Below are 23,970 nucleotides of genomic sequence, written 5' to 3' on the forward strand. Positions count from 1 at the left end.
GATCAGCCTATTATTCGGTGAATTTCCCAGGTTTCGTAAAAATTTGTCGTGTCTACCCAAACTATTTAAAAGATAGGTCGGTGGGTCGAATAGGGTATGAAATTGTAGGAGGATTATTATATGATTGGTGCAACACATCCAAATATCGTCTAATTATAATTATGTGTATTAGTCTTGCTAGGCTTGATTATCGTGCCACTGTCACTTTTGCTTGTGTACAAACTTCTCTGGGCCTACCACGGTACCCACCGTACACACATTTCCACTTGTTTGGTCTTGTAAAGACTTTTGTGATTTATTTTATCATTTTATTTAAATACATATATTTTAAATATAAATATAAAAAATAAAAATAATAAATCAAATATTAATTAAATAAAAGTACGTAATTTACATAGAATTTATCTTTATCAGCTTCAAGTTTTACAGGTGTCAAACAAAATAAGATACCTCTTATCCAAACCCAGGCCCATTTCACAATTCGCGGGAGGCAGATTGAGGTTTGGGCTCACGAGCATGGCAAAGCCTTTCCCTTGCCAAGGCTCGAATGGCAAGGGCCTGTCTCACTGAATTTGAAGGCCTTTTCTTATTGAGATAATTCGGTTGCTTACCCCCATCTCTCCCCCAAATAATATTATAATACCAATAACACCCCCATCCCAAAACCCTAACCAAACAGACTGAGAACTGAATATGGAACAATTGAGACGTTCTACAGCTCTACTCCTCCAGTGAAGGAAGCTCTCCCAATCAATGGCTTCCCAAATGGCGATTCTCGCTCGCACCCGAGCCTTAATCAAGACCACCACCATTACCGACTCCAACCCCTTCTTCAAGACCATCTCAACCTTCACATTTCTCTCCCAGGAGCCCCAGCTCGCCGAGTCGACTCCCTCCGAACCACCCTCAGCCTCTACCCCACTCCCTCCCAACCCGGCCTCGGGAAGCCCTCTCTACAACGAGAACTGGCGGAGCCCGATCCCCAACACGTCCCTGACTCAGTCACTGATTCCCCTGGGTTTTCTCCAACAATCCCCGACCTCTCGTATCCAGGCCTTGTCCCAAACCCTTGACGTCCCCAGCTTGATGAATGTCTTCGCTGACTGGATGACCTCCCAGCGCTGGGACGATATGAAGCAACTCTTCGAGTTCTGGATTCGGTCCTTGGACAAGACCGGCAAGCCCAACAAGCCCGATGTCAATCTCTACAACCATTACTTGAGGGCCAACTTGATGAACAACGCCACGGCCGGCGAGTTGCTTGACCTCGTCGCCCAGATGGAAGACTATGCGGTCCTTCCCAACACGGCCTCGTTCAACTTGGTCCTCAAAGCCATGTACAAGGCCAAGGAGACCGTAGCGGCTACCAAATTGCTCGAACGGTTGGCCATTCAGTCCTTCTTTAGAATATATATCATGCGAATACCTGTATAGCAGTACCTGTCACAAATGTAGGAAATGTTTGGAAGATTTCTATATGTCTACGTAGATAAATTTCTCTTTGGAAATGTGGTGGTGTGTGTTATCTTGGGCTGATTAGGATTGTCTTTGTGCTAAAAAACGAAATGCTGAGTACTGCTTCTGTATGAATTTTAAGTTTTAGTTTTATTCGTGTATAATTTTTAGTTTTCTTCTAACATCGAATTATATACACTTGGGTTCCATACGTCTATATACGTGGATGAATTTGCAATCTTGACAATTTTTATAATCGAATATTTAGATGCGACATCACCAATTAAAGTTCGGGTTGCATCCTCTTGGTGCAAGTAAATGAATGCATTAAAAAGGCCAAGGGGGTGAGATGCTTGTAAAATGCCCTTTAAACCGTGCAAGTCTTATCTCCACTGGAATTCACATGCAAGCATAATAGTACACCTAAAACAGCGCAACTAAAAGTTTCCTAATTTAGAAGTAGTACGTAAACTGCATTAAGACCATTTTCTTACGTTGAACATGTGAAGACACCAGTCATTATAGTTTATGCAATTTTTGGGCATCGTATTTGATATGTGGGAAAAAATTCACAAAGCTAAATATTTCGGAAGGATCTCCTTTTTTCACTTTCGCCTCTTTGGAGATGATATCCTAAGGAAATGACTCAATGAGTATTTATATATGTGTATTCAGTTATAGATTGACTTTTTTAATGTATCATCTGCACTTGCCGTTTAACAGGATGCTGCAGACAGGGAAAGAATCTATGCCTGATAATGAGTCATACGACTTGGTTGTTGGCATGTTATTTTTGACGGACATGATTGATGCTTCTTTGAAATATTTAGATGTGGCTTTAAAATCTGGTTATATGTTGTCAACGAAGGTCTTTACTGAATGCGTCCGGAGCTGTGTCAATAATGGCAGGCTAGATACATTGGTGTCAATCATTGATAGGTGCAAGGTACATGACTAACTGGATAAATACTTCAAACATTCCCTGCATGAAGCTGCACTTTTCACTTGTTTCTAATGGGTGGCTGTTGCTATTGGTGTTTTCAGGCAATGGATCAGAACAAAGCTCTTTGTCCTTCCTGGAACTTGTGTAACTATATTGCAGAAATTGCAATGCAAGAAGATAATAGCAAGTTAGCATACTATGCCCTGGAATTTATGGCCAAATGGATTGCTCGGGGTGAGCAAGTGAGGCCAGCTGTTCTGCTTTCTGTAGATGAAGGATTAGCTTTGTCGGCACTGGGAACTGCTGGTAGAACCTACAATGCCTCTCTCCTGGATGCATCATGGGCAATCCTACGACGCTCTTTACGTGAAAAGAAGGCCCCTAACCCAGAATCTTACCTTGCGAAGATATATGCCCTTGCATCATTGGGAAATCTGCAGAGGGCTTTTATTACCCTAAATGAATTTGAGTCAATGTACGGAAATCCCAATAAAGAAGCAGAACAAGAAATGTTCTCTCCCTTTACCTCTTTAAATCCATTGGTCACAGCATGCTCTGAAAAAGGTTTTGAGACTCTGGACTCGGTATGTCTTTGTTTATTTGAAAGTTATTAAATAGCATTATCCAATCATATAATTCTGTTTGTTTGCTGGCCATCTATTAGTCATTTATTTATTTATTTATGTATATATATAATCACAATCTTTTCTTTCAATAACTTGCATTTGCTGGGCTATTCTTAAGTTTCTGAGAGTTGATGATACAAATCAATACGGTTGTTTTCTTTTCACCTAAAAGTCCTAGCAACACTAATTAGTCGGAAACAGAAATATTGTGCATATCCTCTCAACTGGGGATCCTCTATGTGCCTTTAGGTTTGTTATTATTAGGAGCAAGAAATTCAAATATATTTTTCATGCCACTTGTTTATCTCATGAGAAAAACACTTAAAGTGCTTATATGCTTAGCATTTTGATTATATTCTTCATTAGAGATTTTCAGGTGTTCTGCCAGAGCTGCCTTAAGCAGTTACATCAAAATTTTCTATTGCGTTTTTTGAATAAAAAGATTTATCTATTTTGAGACCCCAACTTTTTTGGTTCCCGTTAGGTCTAAACAAGCCAACCATTGTGCTTCTCAGGCTTAGCTCAACAGGATTTCTAGCAGTCTTGAGCTTGGCTTGTGGAAAAAATTCAAAGCTTGAGCTCAGCTTGGCTCAGCTTAAGATAAGGTAGCCCAAGTCAAGCATGATGTTGAGTTTGAACTCAAAATACTAATTTATCACCTTCGAAGCTGCAGGTGGCATATTGCATTTCTGTTACATTGGTTGTGGACAAAGAACATTTTAATTAACATAGCTTCAAATTATTATTTTTAGGGCTTTTAGTTCGTTTTATGTTTGTTTTCTAATTTATATGCAATCTTTCCATTGAAGAACATTGGGTTTACTTGTTAATTTTGAAAGTTCTGCTTATCTTGGACTCTATAATATTGTGATTGTACCTCAAGATTGATACACTGACAGAATAGAGTAGATTTTGTGTTCTCCTCTGCTGGTGATTATTAGATGCATATGTGATTCATGTGACTAGGTATTATGAGTTAAGCCTACTTGTTCATTTGCTGCTTCTTGCTGATCTGTATTATCGTCATATTCCTCAGGTATATTTTCAACTGGAAAATTTGAGCCGTGGAGATCCTCCTTACAAGTCTGTTGCTGCTCTAAATTGCATAATTGTAGGTTGTGCAAATATATGGGACCTTGATCGTGCCTACCAGACTTTTGAGGCAATTGGTTCCTCTTTTGGACTGACCCCTGATATTCATTCATACAATGGTCTGATGCATGCATTTGGCAGACTCAAGAAGGTTGGATATTTGAGGACTTTGCTTCCCCTCCCTCATCTCTCTCTCTCTCTCTCTCTCTCTCTCTCTCTCTCTCTCTCTCTCTCTCTCTCTCTCTCACACACACACACACACACACACCCGTGCGAGCACGCAGGGAGGACCCACTTTATGACTGGGGCATAATACTCTCATTTGGCGTTCTTAATGCTCCCTTGATCTGTCTCCTAGCTTTGAATCCCTGGGTGAGGAAGTTGCAGTGAGTTAATCTGAGAGAAAGAAACTTGACCGGTGGTGGTACTCACATTGGGTATTGAGGCTGATTAAGGGACTTCCAAAACTTCTATTTCCTTGCAGTCCATGATTATGCCCACCCATTGTAGAAGGGCGACACCCATGCACACACTAAAGAACAACATCTTGCTCAGTTAATTTCCGGTTATTTTTCAGACATTTGAAGCTTCAAGAGTGTTTGAGCACTTAGTAAGTTTGGGTGTTAAACCAAATGCAATGTCATATTCATTGCTTGTTGATGCTCATCTCATCAACCGAGATCCAAAAGCTGCTCTCTCTGTGATCGAGGAGATGGTAACTGCATTTTTTATTTGCTTTGTGTTTTCCAATTTGGTCTGTTATCTATGGAAAGAATCTAATGTCCTGTGTAATGAACCTGTTGGTCAGGTAACTGCTGGATTTGTACCATCAAAAGAAACACTTAAAAAGGTCAGAAGGCGTTGTATTCGTGAGATGGACTATGAGCAGGATGACCAGGTACAGGCCCTGGCTAGAAAGTTCAAGATTCGAATGGGTACAGAGACTCGCAGGGACATGCTGTTTAATCTCGAGTACAACACCGGTTTCGTCAGATAGGTAAATGAACACAATATATGAATACATACATCAAAGAATAAAAAAGTAGTTATTCTCGTGGCCTGAACCAGTCCTGCTGACCTAAAAGCCAATGTATTTCAAATTTGGGCTGTTCTCAAGTACATTTTTAATTTTTATTGGCACCGGGTGCCGAAGAACAATGTCCACACTAATCCTGGGGGTGCACAATCCCTTGGCAATGAGTTTTCCGCTGGTGCACCTCAGACAATTCAAGGGGAAATTCCCCTAGTCCAATGGCGCCTAGAAATTGTTTGCACCCAAAAGGATTTGAACCTTAGACTTGGAGGAAGATTACCACCAAGACCAAGACCAAGACCCTTACCACTTGAGCCAACCCCTAGGGTTTGGGGTAGAGATCAGGCGGTTTTATGTTGTAGATGCCTAGTTTCACCGTTCAGAAGATCACAGCCAATACCTAAAAGTTTGTCTTTGTGGCACTTCATTTCAGTTTTAAAGTTTGTCCTGTGAATGTATTCCGTCTTGGCACCAAAGGCAGTTGCTACTCGGTTTTTCATAAGAAAAGAGGACTAATATATGCTTGAAGCATGAAGTAGCATGCCATACATCAACCGTGTATGTGCTTATTAGTCATTGTTTATTTGCTTGCAGATCTGCCTCTTTTTGGTCTGGAAAATCTCAGTGCTAAAAATTTGGTCGCCAAATTCACAAAGTTGTCTAGCTTCTCTCTCAATGAGATTTCATGCTTTCTAAATTGTCTGATGGTTCCCAGATTTTGAGTCATGGCATGATGTGTTGGAATCAGAGCGCCCTACAGCGTCATTTGTATTTCTATGTATTCTTTTTATGCTTTCTGAAAAAAAAAAAAATATAGAAATTCTAGAGGGCACTGACTTGCTAAACGAGAGTTTTGAATGTTGAAGAATAATTTTAAGAGAAAACCAGTAATTTAAAATATCTGGAGTAGGCATTTCGATTTCCATGTCAATACTGTGGGTTGTTATGCTGTGGCATGGACATTACAACACATTGAAGGTTGAACATTGTGATTGTCAGAGACCATTGCCTTTTCTGCTTATGATGCTAAACTTGGCATGAAAACGTAGAACAATTCAATGTGGTATTGACAATTGACAATCTGTAAACTACTCTCTATTGGTAATTCAAATAAGGTTTTCTGCATATGTGACTTTTGTTTTCATTCTACTCGTGAAGTTGCTGAGCCACAAAATAGATCAGCGAACGCCTAGTAAAGACGCTATCGACCGATGAAGCTGAGAAAGAGAGATCATGAATCAAATTTGGAGTATTGTATCAGTTAATCCTTGTTATGTCCTCTCTTTATTAATGTAAATAGGTCTAATCCCTACGCGTGCACCATATGAAGAGGTTGAAGTCGTGTGTTCTGATTCTCACGGGTGCTACTGGAGAAGGACAAGCAGATTTCAAAAGGAAACAACATGCGGAGAAAGAGAAAGAACGTACGTGTCGGAAAAGAGAGGAAAGTTACGATAAGCATATATTTTGGAGCAAATTCATGGAATAAAAAACAAGTTTGTTGAATTTGTTATTTCTTTCCTCTATTTCCAAGATGTTATTTTAATGGAAAGCGATCACGCAAAGTTTGAGAAGTTGAACCATCCAATTTAAACAACAGCAGCAGTCTGACTCCGAGGATCTCTCACTCACCAACCCTCATCGATATGAAGGGTGCAGCCCTATGATTTGGAAGTTGCAGCAGCCTTCTGAAAATGGTTAGTGATAAATCACGTGAGGTCAAGGAGAAAATGGTTACTAAAGACCTGAATAAAGATGAATAATAATTTGGAATGAATTTCATTCCAAGTTTAAAAAAAAAAAAAAAAAATTGCTCTTTATTTTCCTTGAGAACAAGCAGTCCATAGCTACCCTAAGGTGTGATGAACTTTTTATATATTACAGAAAGAAGAGAAATCGTACCCTTTTTTCCTCTTCCAGATTTGCCTTTATTAGGGAGTAGATGGCAACACCTGCAATCGCTATAGCAGTACCAATCCCAGTTTGTGTGGATATCTTATTGCCTGACAAATTTTGCAATCATAGGAAATGAAAACACCATCATGTCAAATATAAGATTTTCAAATGACTGAAAATTCTGTTTGCTTGTTTAACACTTAAATGGCATCAATAAACTGTGAGCAATTACCGAATACGACAATGGAGAAACCGATAACGAAAACTCGCTTCAAAACATTTCCAACTGCATGTGTAAGTGGTGCAACCCTTTCCAAAGTGTTGGTAGCAAGCTGCAATTGTAAGTTCAAACCTTAAGTAAGTCAACAGATACGAGTACAACAAAATGCTCTCTCTTTCAAGCTGGGGCCAGAGAGATGGAAAATGTTTCAGTTTCAGCAAATGCAGAAGTCCTTCAAATTTGAGTTACATCATGTTTCTACAGGACACTAAGACAAGTTCGCAAGACCACAGGTTGCGTAAACATCCCAGATAGAGGCACATGATATTGAGATGCCGATATCAACAGCTATCAAACACACTTAAGGATCTGTGGCACATGGCATGTCTATGGCATACCTGATTGTATAGATGATAAAACATTCCAATCCAGAACAGATCAGACAAGAATTTGTATAGGCCCACTTTGGCAATAGCATCCCTAAAACCATGTTGCATCAGTTGGGGGCCCTCAATCTGAAAGCAATGCAAGGAATCCCACAGTTATATATATATATATATATATTATAAAAATTTAATGAAACATTAAGCTTATCAAAACTTAATATTGGTTATGATTTGACTTACAAGTACTGCAGGTGGAATGCAAACCAAGAGGGCAATAATTGAAATATAAGCATACACATTTGTGCTGTCCATTCCTGTCTGTTACAATCAAAGTGGTTGAATTACATGTATAGACAATCTTTCCAAAAATATATTTCTAGTTACAAAAGTCTCAGTCATGGCATGGTATGTAAGATCTCAAAGGGTGTATTGTAATTCTACGATATATGACGATGGTGCTTTGCAAAACGTTACAACAATTGACTGTGTAACACTAAGACATCACTTCGATCCACTCAACTCAGCAATGCCTTGCTGCTAAATGCAGTTACAAAGGATTCATTTGACACATCATTAAGTGACTGGTCATTTAACAAGTCAAGCACAACTGTACTGAAAAAAAGTTTTCATTAGAACACGCATATTTCAAAACATGCCTTTGATTTTCAAAAGATTATCATGAATGGGACAGATTCTGATGTAAGGATATTTATTGGATAATGAAACTCCATAGGGTTGCTCTCTCATACGAAATCCTCCCATCAATTTCCAACTTCATGAACTAGACCAAAGAGCATGAAATAACCAGGCACTTGAGCCTAGAAATTGTACTGTAGACCTCATAAAACGAATAACAGAAATGACTTTTTAGCAAGTAGAACACTAGCTGAAAGCTCTTACCATTGCCTTCTTTGAATAGATACTCCTGTAGGTGAACGCAATGTTGGAAATCATTGCACTGATGAAACCAGTCCAGTTGAAAGAAAGTTCAGTTAATGAGGCCATTGATACACCTAAAAAAGAAGTCACAGATTGATTATCAGCTGACGACTTACAAAACCTTGCCTTTATATTGGATTCAGATTAAAAAGCATATTGGCAATGTCCTTGAGAAATTGGCTGCAAATGCATACTGTAGATGCACACGTACAGCGCATATAAAAAGGAAAATAATATAAGAGTGAAATGTCCTACGTGTGAGCATTATCAAATCAGGCTTCTATTTTTTCTGTAAAAGACAAAATAGAAGTTTGAAGAATTACCAATAACTACAGGGGCCAATGATAGCCACAGTGACAGGGGAATTTGATGGCCCAAAACAAACTGAGAAGCAGCGGCATTGAAGAATGGCTCCAGGGCTGCAGAAAAAAATCAAGACTAGTAAGAGAGAAGATCAAAGCAATGGTCAGATACAATTGTTCAAAGAGGCATACGCACAACTTAAACATCAAAGTAGTTTAGCAGAATTAAAATAAAGAAAACTTTTATGACAAACTAATACATGCAAGTCAAAGAAATCACCAGTAGTTGTATCTATTTGACATATCAAAGGGAATTTATAAAGGAATGCATTTTCAGGATACTTTAAACACAAATGTTTGTATAAAAAAAATCAAACCGCATCATCACTATCATCAAGTCCAAGGAGATGATGATATGCAACAGACTTTAAGCATCACCATCAGCACCCTTCTTTAAGCACAAATGTTAAGAGGACAACGAACTTTTAATTCTGGAACATACAAGTTGAACATATGATGCTGACAACTGCCACCGAAACAATATATCCTCATGCCTATAAAGATCTCATAAAAAGTTTAGATATGAGCATGCATGCACACACTTAGAGGTATTTCAAGGACTTCCATCAGAACCAATAGACATAAAATTGGGTGATAAGCATAAAAAGCTATTGCATTTTTTTGGAAAATTTTATACCTTTAATTGTGCGTGTAAAAGATACGGCAACAGCTGCAAATGATACATTGGACATGACATGCCCAAGGGCGTGACAGAATGCAACAGGAGTCAGTAGTACCAAGAGATCCTTATCAATTGGCTGGTTGCAGGGGAAACTAAGTCATTAGTACAAGTGATAATGCATGTATCTGGAGAAGAAAACATGGAACATGAAGAAATTAAGACTTACAGCACGTTTTGGTAGACCAACCGTCCAAGATACAAGACAGTACACCACTCCAACTAGAAGATGTACAACAGAGACAAAGCTGCAAAGATATAAAATATGTTTCAAATGGCCATTTGTCAAAAGCTATGGTAATGGAAAAAGGGAAATTGAAGCATGGTCAAAGAAGCGTACTATGGATATGGGAAATAATTATAGACTTTCTTGTTGAGTATGTTGAAGATGACATTTAAGAAGTACCTGCATGCTCAAAAAAATTGATAGCACAATAAGAATAAATGAATTACTAACATTAGTGAGACACACATGCTATACAAAGAAATACATAATCATACCTCTGAACCGAAAAGCACTGGAAAAGGAAAGAAAAAGAAAACTCCAGAGGCCCATTAACTTATTCTGCAAATGTACTCAACAATAGCTTGCAGTCTGTATTTAAAAAGACCCCTTGCAACCCAACGTATTTTTCATGATAAAGAGCTTGAGCATTAGTGATATTCTGTCAAATGGGTCCTCAGTGACAAATTCAATCAACTAATTCCAAACTAGTTGTCAATATTCTTGAAAATGGGCATCGACAATGACCTTTTGGTCTAATGGCATTTAGAAAGCCCCATATTCACAATTCCGTTTGTTAAAGAAAAAAAAATGTCTAAATGGCATAACAAACAGACAGACACGTACATTACATGCTATGATAGCTTACCACATGAAGAAAAAGAAACCGGTGACCAATGCGGGAAATTTCTCAGCAAAGCTCTTGGAAGGCTTCGCATGCCTGCACTTTCAGATAAGTATGTCAAACAAACGCAGACCCACCCCAAATTAAAAAGTTGCTTAGAAAACCCGTGTAAAAAAAGGGAACTTGTTTATTTTTCTTTCTTCTATTCCATTTTCTCAGCATCCAAACCGAGAGTGAAGAATTTTCACTAATGAAAAATAAAAAAGGAGAGTGATGAATTTGACCCATCGGCATCCGCGGCTGCAGCTTCCACAACCGGAAATTCAGTAGAGCCTCGACGCCTCAACAGCTCACTCCAACCGGAAAACCTCAAGGTTTTGCCTGAGAATCCAACATGTGTGGGAGGTCCCCGGTTCTCCGGTAACGGCGAAAACGCCAAGCATGTCGTCTTAGATGTCAGTGACCGAGTCTTGAGCACAAAGGGATTTGTTGCTACTCTGTTGGGTGATAAGTATAGTGAAGAAAGTCGTGTAGTTTGGATTGAAAACTGAAATGGGTTGGTGATTGAAGCCATCATATGCAAAAAGATAGACAAACTATGCTGAGTTTTGATGAGGGAAATGGTGTGGGGGCCTTAACTCGTACAATGAAATTGAAAAACGTTGAAAACTAAGTGAAGCGGTATGCAGCAAAGAAAGCAGAGAAATCGAATTGGTCCTTGTTTTGTACTGAAAAACAAAGATCGATGCAAACCAAATATTAATTGTTGGAAAATATTCAATAAAATCTGTGGACTTTGGCTTAAAAAAATGGACAAAAGAGGAACAATGGTCGAGACTTGAGAGCCTGATAATCAAACAGTTTCTGTTACAAAAGAAATCTCCAAAAAGAAGTGTTACGAGTCTGAGAACGAACTTCTATTGCATAGTGGCTTCTGGGAGTTCTTGGATAGACTGATCATGACCTCATCATGTCATGGACTCCAATAATGGGGAGAGAGAGAGAGAGAGAGAGAGAGAGAGAGAGAGTGTGTGTGTGTGTGTGTGTGTGTAAAATGGAGCGGCTAGCTTGTTTCTTGATTCTTTCATCATTTACGGAATCTGCTTTGTGTATTTTCTTTGCAAAAGAGAAGTGCAATATGGTAAGTTAGGTTGACCGGTACTTCCATGTTTCAACTAACGTGTTGGATCCCATTTATCAAAGTTGCAAACTGCCAAACACCCACAAACATACATATCTTTTACGGTTCTACATAGTTAGAATTTTATACCTTTTCCGAATGGATAAGAGCTGTTGTCCCTTGGAGTCCACAAACAAGTTATAAATAGACAGCTTTTGAGGATTTCATAAAATAATTTAACGATAAACAAAAAAAAGGCAACAACATCTCTATCCAACCAACAAGAATGAAACCTTTTATTTCATTTATTTTTAATCTCTCCCATAGACTCTTCAACCCTTTTCAATTCCTGACCACACCCGCTCATTTGGCAGGCCATGCCAGCCTATGACTCTGTGAACATTGTTTGAAAAAATATCGATAATAATAATGATAATGATAATGACAATGACAACGACAACAACAACGATGATATATACAATTTGGTCAATGTTGTCATTATATATATAAAACATCTCTAACGAAAGTTGAAGAGCCATTCGATTAAAAAAAGAAAGTGATTCCAATTGAAGTAAGTTTCATGACCACTAATGATAAACTTTTCCATAAGAATCTGATCCTGACTTATGCTTAAAACATCGATTCTTTTTGTTTAAATATTTGGTGGTGGGGACTGGGAAGCCATGCAGCAACCAGTAGTTGGAGGAACTGGTACTGTAACCGTAACTTGGGCTAAGCCTACGATTACCAAACTTTTGAAGGTTAGTTATATTCAGTTAATTCGGCCGTCATATTTTATATGGGGTCTCCAATAAAAAAGTAAAAAGAAAAAAGAAAAGAAAGGTATGTCGTTTTGAACTATATATAATGAATAAAAGCAACGGCGCATGATGGTTGACGTAATTGTTGTTGTTGTTATTATGGTCGGCAAAGCATTAAAATGATAGCAATGCTATTGGTCGTTGTCGTCATCATCATCATCCTCTATACAAAGAAAGAATTTGCATTATTAGCAACGATGTTGTGTTGTCGTTGTCATCTTTATCACTAGATCAAGATGTGTCCCTACTTGCTACTATACATACATATACATACATACATACATATGGTATTGATGATTATGATACCTCGAACCTCTACATGAATTGGTGGGAATGTCATCCACGAGATATTGGGTAGGGTTCATCTCTTAATTTTTTTTTTTCAATATATATTTTTAATTTTTAAAAATTTCAGATGTGACTAAAAAGTCATGTCCCAAAACATTGGTCTTAATTATATCAAATTGAAATAGGCGTTCTATTCCTAAAAATAATCTAGTGGCCCAGTTCCTACAAAACCCATCATGTGAGATTACAAGAGGAGGCCCAAAATTTGGATGGATCTAACAACACAACCCACAATCACATTCCCCAGCTCTGCTCTTTCCGGAGAGTCCCCTTTGGATCAACTCCGAAAACCTAAAAGAAGAAAATCGCGAATAAAAAAATGCTTTCGTTTTATTAAAAAAAAAAAAAGAAATGCATTTCACAGCACCAGACACTGCTTTTTTGGAAGCAACATTTTGGTGTATGATAATGATACCTCCGTAGAGAAACCAGAACTTTATACCCGTATGAAATTTGGATGAACAGTTCTATATAGAAATTTTTTTAAAAAATGCACAAAATAAAAAATAAAAAACTAAAAAAGTAAAAATAAAATTACTATACTAACTGCCTTACACAATATACTTGTTGAGAAATAAAAAAAAAAAAAATCAATATTGACAAGGGTGTAACGTAGGGCTATTATATAGAATAACTCATTTAAAAAAAAAAAAAATGATATTTGTAGTCGTGGTTGTGCATGCGGCGTGCAGTCATTTTAAAAAAATGAATTAATATAGGATCCACATGAGAAAAAACTAACTTTTTAATCGTAGACCTAACTTTTTTTCAAAACGATGCCGTGACATTTACAATTCCACGACTGTATGTAGCATTGCTCTAAAAAAAAAAACCACCACTTCTGTTTTGGTAAAGCAAAATGTTCCTCATACGTGATTGGTATTGCGCCATGACAAATAACCACACGATCAACACCGCCAGTGCCAAAGGCGGCGTTAATGGCTCTTTCTTGAAAAAGAAGCACTCGTCGTTTGAACTGTCGTCACCGGATGTTGAGATCTCGGACGCACGTTTGGAAACTTCCGATAACGATAACCAATGCAGGGTTAACACGAGGACCAGCGGTAATGCGCGGACTGCCAAACTCTTCTTTGATCCTAAGAATTTCGCAATGATCTTCTCAGGAAATCGCCAAGATATACCAAGCAAGATGAAGACGAGCAACAACATTAGCAGAATAGGGCAAGGGAGAGGCTCTATGGTAAGCCACGAGGGCACCGACGACGCGGTTGATGCCGAAGACCCAGCACAGAACCCATCATCGACTCCATTCGACACAGTGGTCAGCCGGGTCCGATTACGAACCGAGGCCGGGTCTGGACCCAGCCGCTCCATCGAGCCCATCAGAGTCCGCGATCTCGGCTTAGCCCATGACGAGGTTCTTAGACGGAGCTAGATAACTTTGTGGGGGCGGCTGCTCTGGTCTTTGTAGTCTGCCATGGAAGGGTCTATGCTTGGAAGACCAACAGAGAGAGCGTTGAAGAAATGAAACGGATCGAACGTGGTGCAAGTGTAAATTCGGTTTCTTCGACTCGGTGAAGGGGCCGCCAAAAGGCGGTTAAGAGACGTTAGAAGCAAATTTGAACTCCACGTCGATTTACTTTCATGCCCCTATTTCGGTGACAGTCGAGTCAACTTCCATGCCCAAGTATTTATAACGAAGAACTTTTATCAATTTTACACCATTCATTGGAAAGTTAAATTTTAAAATTTTAATTTTATAAATAAAATTATATCATATAAATGATATATAATGAAGAGATTTAATTTATTTTAAAAGAAAAATTTTAAATTTTACAAATAAAATTACGTCTTATAAAAAGTAGGGGTGTACAAAACTGTTAAAACTAACCAAAATTGATTCGGATTGGCCATCGGAGTACAGAACTTATCTACTGGCAATAGAAATAGGTTGAAAAAAAGGTTGATTGGTTCAGTTCCGATTTGAACCTGATTCAAACAGACGAATCGGCTGATTATATAGGAAAAATATAGTTGCAAGTACAATTATGCACTAATCTGTGCACTAATGTGATGTGATTGGTCAAAAAGTAGATTTTATTAAAAATAGTGTAATTTAAATTTTAAGTGTGAATGAATCAATATTTATATACAGATTAGTACGCAACTATGCTTGTATATAGTAAAACTCGATTATATATATAATATTATACGTGTATAAAATAATGCCGTTTCATTTAAACCCATAATTTTAGTGAAACGGCATCGTCTTAAACCCACAATTTTGAAAAAAAATATATGAAATGACGCCGTTTAATTTAATACACTAAACGACACTGATTTGGACTATGGCTTCAACCCTAACCCCCGACCACCCCTTCTCCTCTATCACTTTCACTGCATCGTTTCCCTCTCATCTCTGTCTCAACTCTCTCTCTCCCTGACGGTGCCATCCTCCGCTTAGCTCTCTCCTATGCGAGGGATTTCTCTCTCAGGCTCTCAACTCTCTCATCTTCCTTTTAGATCTCTTAGCTTTGTCTCTCATCTCCCTTTCGGCTCTCTCATAGATTCTCTCATCTTCGACTCATTTTTTTAATTTTTGTTGTGGTATTTGATTATTTGTTGTGAGATTTGTGAAAAAATTTTGATAGGATTATAAAGTTAAACTAACGGGACACCAATGAACAAATGGCAACCAGCCGAAACGCTGGTTTCAAACCCCCCCTTCATCGGCCAATTTCGTTTGGTAACACCCCATGGAAAACATATTTGCGCAATTTTGATTTTGAACCGAAACTGCACCAATATGGTCGGTTTTCATCCCTAATAAATAATGTAATGCAGAAGTTTTTGAATATAATCCTTTTTTTTTCGTTTAACCCATTAATTAAATTATTGAGTAATGGCGGCTTAATTATTTACACATCGACTTGTTAAACTTCCAACTTTTGTATCCTATGCATTTATACCTGTCTCCCAACGATGGTGAATAAAAATAGAGAAAAAAACAAAAAACCACTGCTTAAATAACACATTTGGATGAAATAACATTGAGCAAAAGGAAAATAAAAGGAAAATGAAAATAAATTAAGAAATTAAAAAAAAAAAAAATCAGAGAACTGATCTTGTTGGACCCAAAACCCGTTGGGAGAAAAGCTGAAGAAGCCACCCTTACGAAGTAGTCTGATATCTCAAACTGCTACGAGCAGGGGCTGGGCTCACTCAGGTGCCCCAGTCAATGCTGCAAGATGCTTCAGACTAGATTTTTAGTAATAACGAAGTTAAATCAATATTTGATTAAATGAATAAAAAAGTCACGCAAGCACTTGCCTCTGCTTCAGTAGGTTTGGACTCTTCACCTTTGAGGTTGTCTTCACCTGCATGAGAGCATTTACATTTGAGTCTCCAATTTCAGAAATACGTCTGACTAAAAAAAATCATCAGAGAGCTTCAGAGGTATCTGATCTATTGCTACGGGGTCTACAATACCTCCATCTTCAGGCAAATCAGAGGTCCAGAGAGTAAGGTTGTCTCTCAACAACTGCATGATCAGGGTACTGTCCTTGTATGACTCCTCACTCAGGGTGTCCAGCTCTGCAATTGCCTCATCGAATGCTTGTTTAGCCAAATGGCAGGCTCTGCAAGTTTCAGTAACAATTTTAAGACAACTATAACTAGGATGTAAAATTTTTGAAATCCCTCAATAGATGACAAAAAGGAAGCAGCTTAATACCTCTCAGGAGAATTCATTATCTCATAGTAGAATACAGAGAAATTGAGAGCAAGGCCAAGACGGATTGGATGGGTTGATGGAAGATCTGTGTTTGCAGTTGATGAAGCAGCCTAACAAAGACAGGAAGGCAAATCAAATAATATCAGAAGTAAGGAATGATACATGAGCATGCTCTGGTTGACCATTGGTGGAACTGTAAGATATGTCAAATGAGCATGCCTCATATCCCTTCAATGACTCCTCAGCTGCCTCTTTCCTTTCCTGGTCACTCTTGAACTCAGCAAGATACCGATAATAATCACCTTTCCTGCATTCATGCATAACGCAACAAACAAACAAAAAAATTCGAACTAATATTTCCAAAGTAATGAGCATCATTGGTGCATAAACATGCAAACAAAATTTGAGTGAAATTTAAAATAATTTAATTCCATGACCGATGGCCACATCTTTGCCTCTCTTACAACACTGGGAGAAGCAATGAATCAGAAAGTCTACAGACTACATCGTTACATGTTGACCGAGAATATGTTGGAAAAAAAAGTAACATGCAGTCATATTGGAAACTGGTTATCTTTTGGAATATACTCTATTATAATCATATCAGATAAAAAGACAACTATAATCAATAAACAAAAATGGATGAGCACGAAAATAATTGGTTGCATGGACTGCTACATGGGTTGATTTGGTCAAGCAAGTGGCATGATGATGGAATATAACCCTAGGGGTTGGCTCAAGTGGTAAAGGCCTTGGTCTTGATGGTATGCTTATGTAAGGTCTAAGGTTTAAATCCTCTTGGGTGCAAACAATTTATAGGGGCTATCGGACTAGGGAATTTCCCCTTAAATTATTCAAGTTGCACTTGCGGGTAACTCCTTGCCGAGGACCTGTGCATCCCCGGGATTAGTCGGAACTTTGTTCTTGAACATCCAGTGCCAATAAAAAAATAATGATGGAATATATTCTTAAGGAAACATGACTCACATTTTGTAGTAAAAAACAGTGGCTTCTCCTGAAGTGGAAGAGGGAATCAGGTGCTTGTCAATGATAGCAAGAATGTCACTGCATATCTTGGAGAGTTCCTCCTCGACCTTCTGGCAGTAACCCTTAATAAGTTTAACATTTTGCTCATTTCCCTTGGATTCTTCCTTTTGCTCAATGGATGACATAATGCGCCAAGAAGCTCTGCGAGCACCAATGACATTTTTGTATCCCACTGATAGGAGATTCCTCTCCTCTACAGTCAGTTCAAGATCAAGTTTTGCAACCCTTTTCATACACTCCACCATTTCTGTGCCATTGATCGAATATGAGATTTCAGATAGAGATCACTTTTGTTATATATACTGGAAAACACTTCCTAGAATATAAAATATAAAACTGTAGCTTCTAATTGAATAAATAAATTGCATTCCATTAATGGTCTTACCATTACAGTGAGGTACATATCATCCAGTTTTTTGACAAAGAACCAAATATATCCTCCCCCCCCCCCCCCCCCCCCCCCACACAAACCAACAACACCAAAACAAAAAGACAAACCATGTTCAATTTTAACAAACATCACACACCAGCCACCAACTAACCAAAGGGAAGTGAAAGCTGTTCACTTCATAAAAGCTAACAGAAAAATTAGCAATGGCTAAGTAATTTGATCAAGAAAGCAGCTGTCCTGGACACCTGGTGCCAATAAAAAAAAAAAAAGTAATTTGATAATGAAAGCATAGAAATAAGTAGTTCACTATGTATAAGGAAATAACTTAACCCAGATCCTTTCTCATTTACGAGTCATTATGGTGAAGTTCACGTACTGCCCAATGCATCACATGTGAAAAACGCCTTACGATTAACATTAAAAAGATTAAAAAAAGGATAAGAAAAGATAGTTTCCTTTCTTAAGCGTCATTGTCCATTTTCCTTCTCCCTTCTTCAGATGAATTGATGGAGTGCACTGAGAAGGGTAAACCACAAACCAAATCGTTTTCTCTTTCTTCTTTCCGAATAACTAAACGGAACAGTTAGCGTAGAGCTATACATCGAACAGGAAGAACACATCAGCAATGCCATCAATAATGCCGGTTTTTAGCGATGCAGAAGACAAATCTCCATAATAATATACCAAATTTATCTTAGCTTTTCAACACGAAAGAAGATAAACAAAATTTATTTCTCCCCCCCACCCCCACAAAGGCCGATCCAATAAACCGTTCTCATCAACACCAACAAAAAACGAAATAAACCAGCAAAACCCATCACCAACATCTCCAGCCATATTTCCAAACGATCAAACATCCACGCATAAACCTTGAGACAAGAGAAACTTGGATTCACGAGTGATTTAATGCCATTCCACAAGCGAATCCCAATACTGAGGCATTAAACAATGGGATCCAGACCAATGTCCCAAGAAAATGAATTAACAACTAAATAGACAAAATGTACGGACCAAGCAAGAGAAAGAACCTTCATAACGCTCGGCCTGTTCGGCGAGCTTGGCCAAGTAAACCTGGGTCTCTCTCTCCGTCGCCATTTTCCAACAGAAATCAAACCACAGAAAACAAAACACAACGCGAGCGAACGAACGAAAGCGAGGAGCAGCTTTTTCGTCTCAGGGTTAAAAAAGAAAAAGACCAAAAAGTGAGAGAGGAACAAAATGAGGAGATCGCCAGCGGAAAGAGTGCGTTATATCGTGGGGGGAGGTTAAGATGGGTGTTAAAGATCGAGCAAGTTCGGGGGGCCGGAAGACCAGATCTGGACCGTTAGTTGGCTGGGGTCGGGGTTTTTGGGGATTTCAAAAGCAAAAGTTTTTTTTTTTTTTTTTTTTTTTAAAGTCAAAAGCAAAAGTTATGTGTGGAGGCGCTTTGCATTTTCTTTCCGCGTTACAACGATTAGTTGTTTACTTTTTTATAATATAAAATAATTATTTTTATCAATTACATAAATAAAATATAAAAATAACTACTATTTATATTTTCGTGAGATTTTGTAATTGTTATATATATATATATATAGGGTAGTGCTAGGGCCACCGCTGCGAGCTCTCACTAGGCCAAATTTTTTTTTTTTTTTTTTTCATATAATTTTTTTAATGTTTTTAAATATTTAAAAAAATATAAAAAATTCATAATAATATTAAACAATTTTTACTTAATCACTAAGAAAAAAAAAAAAAAAAATGGGAGCGGTAGCTCCCAGCGGGATCCCCCAGCGGGGATCTAGCATTTTCCATATATATATATATATCTATATTTTAAGAATATCCCAACATTTTTTTTTTAGTAATGTTATATATAGTTTTAAATTTTGTAAATAATGTGCATATTTTAAAAAAAAAATTAGATTTACTATTAAAATTTTAATTTTTTATATAAATTTATATTTATTTATTTATTTTCTAAAAAATTAAGCACTCTGACTATAAATATCTTCTAAGTTAGTTTTGGCTAATTGGCTTCATTCCATCTAGATTTTATTCCTCTCAATTTACTAAGAGTTGCAATTCGTATTTGTAAGTCTGATGTGTTAACACGAGTAATGATATACTTATCACTCTTTCACCACTATTTTATCATTTATAATGTATTTATTTTTTTATAATTTTCTTTTAAATATTTTTTTAACATCCTTAACCATTAAAAAAAATTTTAAAAATATATAATTTTAGTAATAGTCACTTGCTTAACCATTAAGTAAAAGAAAAATTTTAAAAAAAATTAAAAAATTAAAAAAAATAATAAAATAATAATAAAATAATAATAAAGCTATCAGTGTCAACACACGTGTTGTGGTGGGACACAATTAACTTATTGTGTCTTGGTGTGTCAGAAATTAGGTCTGCAACTAAAGTTTTTCATACAAAGTAGTTTAGGATAAAGTCTTATGGTGGACCGTGGGTAAGCTCTACCCAATTCATTTGATTAAAATATAGAATTTACTATAAATATATATATATATATTTATATGGATCTGATGTGTGTTTTATTTCTTTTCAATAGTGCAGAATTTTAAGCACCCTATAAATATACAAAACATTTTCCTAATATATAAGTCAAATGAACAATCATAATATTTGGATTTTCACTTTATAATTATTGTAATTTTTTTGGAACTCCCTCAATTACCATAATAAATGCGAGATGAATGTGATTTTAACAACATTTAAGGGAAATAAGTTATTTATAGACCGTCAAGATTTTTGAAAGTCCACCAAATAAATAAACCAGTGAAATTAACTTGTGGTGGACTTCACTTTTTTCAGATTGTAGATAAAATTACTCTTTATTGATAAAACTTAATGCTCAATTAATTCATGGTATGATTCACGATTGCTTATACGGACAACAATTTTCTAAATCAAATTAATTTTAGTGTACATCAATAGTATTTTTAGGAAAAATGAGAGGCTCGAAATTCGAACAAATAAGAAAATTCACAACGTTCGGGTAGTGTTAGTACAACAATAGATTTGAAGAGTGACTTAGCACATTGGGGATGTAGCTCAAATGGTAGAGCGCTCGCTTTGCATGCGAGAGGTACAGGGTTCGATCCCCTGCATCTCCAATTGTTTTTAAATTATTACTGTACTTTTGTGTAGCTAAACTAAATGCACCGGGTGACTGTGGGCTGTCCAGTTTCTCATGAACTTCAATGAATCATCTCAGCGACGCGTTGACAATCCAATCTTCAAATTCTTTAGGAAGTAGGAAGCCAAAACATGTGTGAAGATTTGGGGATTAGGAGATCCTGTGGGATGATGAAGAAGGGACGTACGGCCAGATATTCTTGGTGATTTCACATGTGTAGTTAGTACTTATCTGCCAGCTGTAGCTGCATATATATCCAGTACTAATACCACTTTTGCTAGATGTTGATGTGATCCGATCCTTGAACATGAGGTATATGATCTTATCAAGTTAAGAGTATTGGTATTGAATTATCTATATGTAAAGAACTTTTTTTTTTTTCTTTTTTTATGAATATAGGATGTATTTAGATATTGGTTATTCTATTCACATAAATTTTTATATTGAAATAACTATTTTATTATTATAATAATAAAATAATATGAGATAAATTTAATTTTAACTATTCTATTCACATCAAATCTTTATATTAAATTATTCATCTATTTATTATATAGTAATAAAATAATATTAATTAAAAAAATATTTAATTTGGATATTTTTAATTTATTTATCTTATAAATTAAAGCTACTGGGATATATCTATGCGAGAGAAGAGAGAGAGAGAGTTACAATAAATTAATAAAATAAAGATTTGATGATTGTACAGTTGCAACCAAATATGATATTTTCTTTCCAATGACTGTAGTTAAAAGTTACAAAATTTGTTATTGCATAATTCGATGCAGGCGGTTTGATGTCTAATAGGTAAAAAGCGGTTTTAATTTTAAATTTAGATATTCCAATGAGACTGCTCCAACACTCTTAAGAGAATTCAGATTATTTTCCATTGTTGTGGCTAGCCTTCTTAAACTTGGCTATTTTCTTTCTTTCTTAATTTCTTTTCCATCCCGCAAATTAATCTGACTAGCTTTTAGGTCAAAGAGCTTGAGCTGCATGGTAAAGGAAAAGTTTTGTGTTAACGTCATATTTCGTATACTTTTATGTCTGACTCTAGCATCTTAGGCTTTTGGTTTTTCACTTATATACTTAGAGAAAACACAAAGAGTTAAGAGTTTTGGTGAAGGCTGGAGAGTCTCTGATCTTTATGTTAGTATCTACTTAGTAATTCGTGTGAGAGTTTAGAGGAATCATAGAAAGTTCTTCGTACCTAGAGATTGTCTTTTATACTAGGTTTTAGAGGGGAATTGCCCATATCCCGTGTCCGGAATATATGTCCCCTTAATTGTTCTTTTAGTCATAATTATTTAATGCGGCGTATCTTCTGGGGTGGAGCAATTAATGCGGTGTGAAGTTTTAGAATCAGTGCCACTAATGCGATGTGGCTTTCTGCCCCTTCTATTTTGCAGTTTTATACTATCAGACTCTTCCTCCCTTGTTGTTAGAAGATTAATGGCTCTCACTATTTCCAGCTCACCTGCCTCCATAGGCCGTTTTCTGAGGCTAGACGTTGTTGGGGAGTGTCTGTACGATGTGTCCCTTCCTTTCTTATATTTTGAAATTTTCCTCGTGATTATGGCCATTGGTTGATCTCAAGTTTGAGGCTGGAAGCCCTTAATGGGTTGAGGGGCCGTTCAGTCGGACTAGATTCTCTGTATTTGGGCTTGTCTTATGAGCTTTTAGTCTGAGGAAAAAAATCTCTTTATACATTATTTTGATAATATATAGCTAATAAAAATCCCATATATATATATATATGCTTAACAAAGATATATAATTTATATATATAACTTGATCAAAGAGATAAAAAAAAAATAGTTCTTTAAAAGAAAAATTAATAAAACAACGTAAGAAAACACAAACGGCTAGCAATTAATGTGGAGAAGTCTAATAAACTAAAACCCAATTAGGAAGCCCAAAAGCACGTGCAAAAAGTGCCGAAAAGCTCAACAAAACTGATGATCTGCGTGCATATATGTCATTATTCTACTCCTGCATGTGACGCCAATAAAGCGAAGTAGAGACTTTATAACACTATGAAGAAATACTATTACTGGACCGTCGACATGACAAAGTACTTAGAGCCTGAGTCGGAGCTCCGATGACCCAGCCTATATATATAGATTATGAGTAATATTATATACAGTCGTGAAATTAAAAATGTTGCACAATCATTTTGAAAAAGAGTGAGATCCACGATTAAAAAATTAGTTTTTTTTTTAATGGGTCCTATATTAATTCATTTTTTTTAAAATGACTATACGCTGCTTGCATAACTATGACTGTAAATATCATTTCTCTTTGATTATAGACTACGTACGTAGAGTGAAAAAAGTGTATAGAGTTTTGGCAGATAAACAATATCGTGCGAGCTGCCAAGATTCCGATTAAGGTGGTGATTAATGATGATAAAGCATATATATAGTTTATATATAGCAATACCGTGAAATTAGGCAGACTAAAAGCAAAAGTGTTGCATGCATGCAAGGCTCTACGTAGTACTTATGATCGCATCTTTATTATTCAAAACAAAATAATATAAGATTTATATATATCTGAAGTTGTCGTAGATAAAGATAAAGTATTTTTTTCTTCTTTATCAGCTTATTTTTTTATAATTTTACCTTTAGATACATCGGTATATATATAATAAGGTTTAGATGTAGTAATTGAGTCCTACGTGTACATCTCCACTTAATTAATAAGTGATTTATTATTTTTATTTTTTTATTTAAATACAAATATTTAAGTATTAAGATAAAATGATAAAAATAACTAATGACATATTAATTAGGAAAATATGTGTGGCGCGGGTAAGATCACTTTCCAATAATTTCTCATCTGGAATCTGAATCCCTCACCGGTTATTGTACGATTCTTATTCCTTTTCACAAAATAGGATTCGGAATTATTATTTTTATA

General features: G+C 36.6%; 3 protein-coding genes and 1 non-coding gene across 7 annotated transcripts; 2 read left to right on the forward strand and 2 right to left on the reverse strand.

Annotated features, from left to right (window-relative positions):
* The first annotated feature begins 641 nt into the window (after positions 1-641).
* Positions 642-6,723, forward strand: LOC122309631 (pentatricopeptide repeat-containing protein At1g26460, mitochondrial-like). Of its 3 annotated transcripts, none has more exons than XM_043123161.1 (7): positions 643-1,382; positions 2,179-2,401; positions 2,500-2,982; positions 4,061-4,267; positions 4,694-4,831; positions 4,925-5,113; positions 6,308-6,723. In XM_043123161.1, the coding sequence occupies exons 1-6, from the start codon at positions 754-756 to the stop codon at positions 5,111-5,113; spliced, it is 1,869 nt and encodes a 622-aa protein (XP_042979095.1). In that variant the 5' UTR covers positions 643-753; the 3' UTR covers positions 6,308-6,723. The 3 variants fall into 3 exon arrangements, with proteins under 3 accessions (XP_042979097.1, XP_042979095.1, XP_042979094.1); XM_043123160.1 differs by lacking the exon at positions 6,308-6,723 and adding an exon at positions 5,744-6,274 and having other exon boundaries at positions 644-1,382; XM_043123163.1 differs by lacking the exons at positions 4,694-4,831; positions 4,925-5,113; positions 6,308-6,723 and adding an exon at positions 4,475-4,687 and having other exon boundaries at positions 642-1,382.
* Positions 6,579-11,576, reverse strand: LOC122309632 (triose phosphate/phosphate translocator, chloroplastic-like). The gene is made up of 12 exons (XM_043123164.1): positions 10,764-11,576; positions 10,504-10,575; positions 9,972-10,037; positions 9,801-9,879; positions 9,590-9,710; positions 8,914-9,009; positions 8,552-8,664; positions 7,892-7,969; positions 7,664-7,780; positions 7,278-7,377; positions 7,052-7,152; positions 6,579-6,837 (listed from the first exon to the last, which is right to left on the reverse strand). The coding sequence occupies exons 1-12, from the start codon at positions 11,054-11,056 to the stop codon at positions 6,811-6,813; spliced, it is 1,263 nt and encodes a 420-aa protein (XP_042979098.1). The 5' UTR covers positions 11,057-11,576; the 3' UTR covers positions 6,579-6,810.
* A 4,083-nt stretch (positions 11,577-15,659) lies between these two features.
* LOC122311438 (14-3-3-like protein GF14 iota) lies at positions 15,660-19,135 on the reverse strand. Of its 2 annotated transcripts, none has more exons than XM_043125988.1 (7): positions 18,929-19,135; positions 17,450-17,756; positions 16,682-16,769; positions 16,463-16,572; positions 16,219-16,367; positions 16,060-16,106; positions 15,660-15,980 (listed from the first exon to the last, which is right to left on the reverse strand). In XM_043125988.1, the coding sequence occupies exons 1-7, from the start codon at positions 18,993-18,995 to the stop codon at positions 15,948-15,950; spliced, it is 801 nt and encodes a 266-aa protein (XP_042981922.1). In that variant the 5' UTR covers positions 18,996-19,135; the 3' UTR covers positions 15,660-15,947. The 2 variants fall into 2 exon arrangements, with proteins under 2 accessions (XP_042981922.1, XP_042981924.1); XM_043125990.1 differs by having other exon boundaries at positions 15,660-15,970; positions 18,929-19,134.
* Positions 19,136-20,952: 1,817 nt separating this feature from the next.
* Positions 20,953-21,025, forward strand: TRNAA-UGC. The gene has a single exon. It is a non-coding gene; the product is annotated as a tRNA-Ala (tRNA).
* Positions 21,026-23,970: the final 2,945 nt, after the last annotated feature.

The sequence above is a fragment of the Carya illinoinensis genome, chromosome 5, assembly GCF_018687715.1.
Source record: "Carya illinoinensis cultivar Pawnee chromosome 5, C.illinoinensisPawnee_v1, whole genome shotgun sequence".
Lineage (NCBI taxonomy): Eukaryota > Viridiplantae > Streptophyta > Magnoliopsida > Fagales > Juglandaceae > Carya > Carya illinoinensis.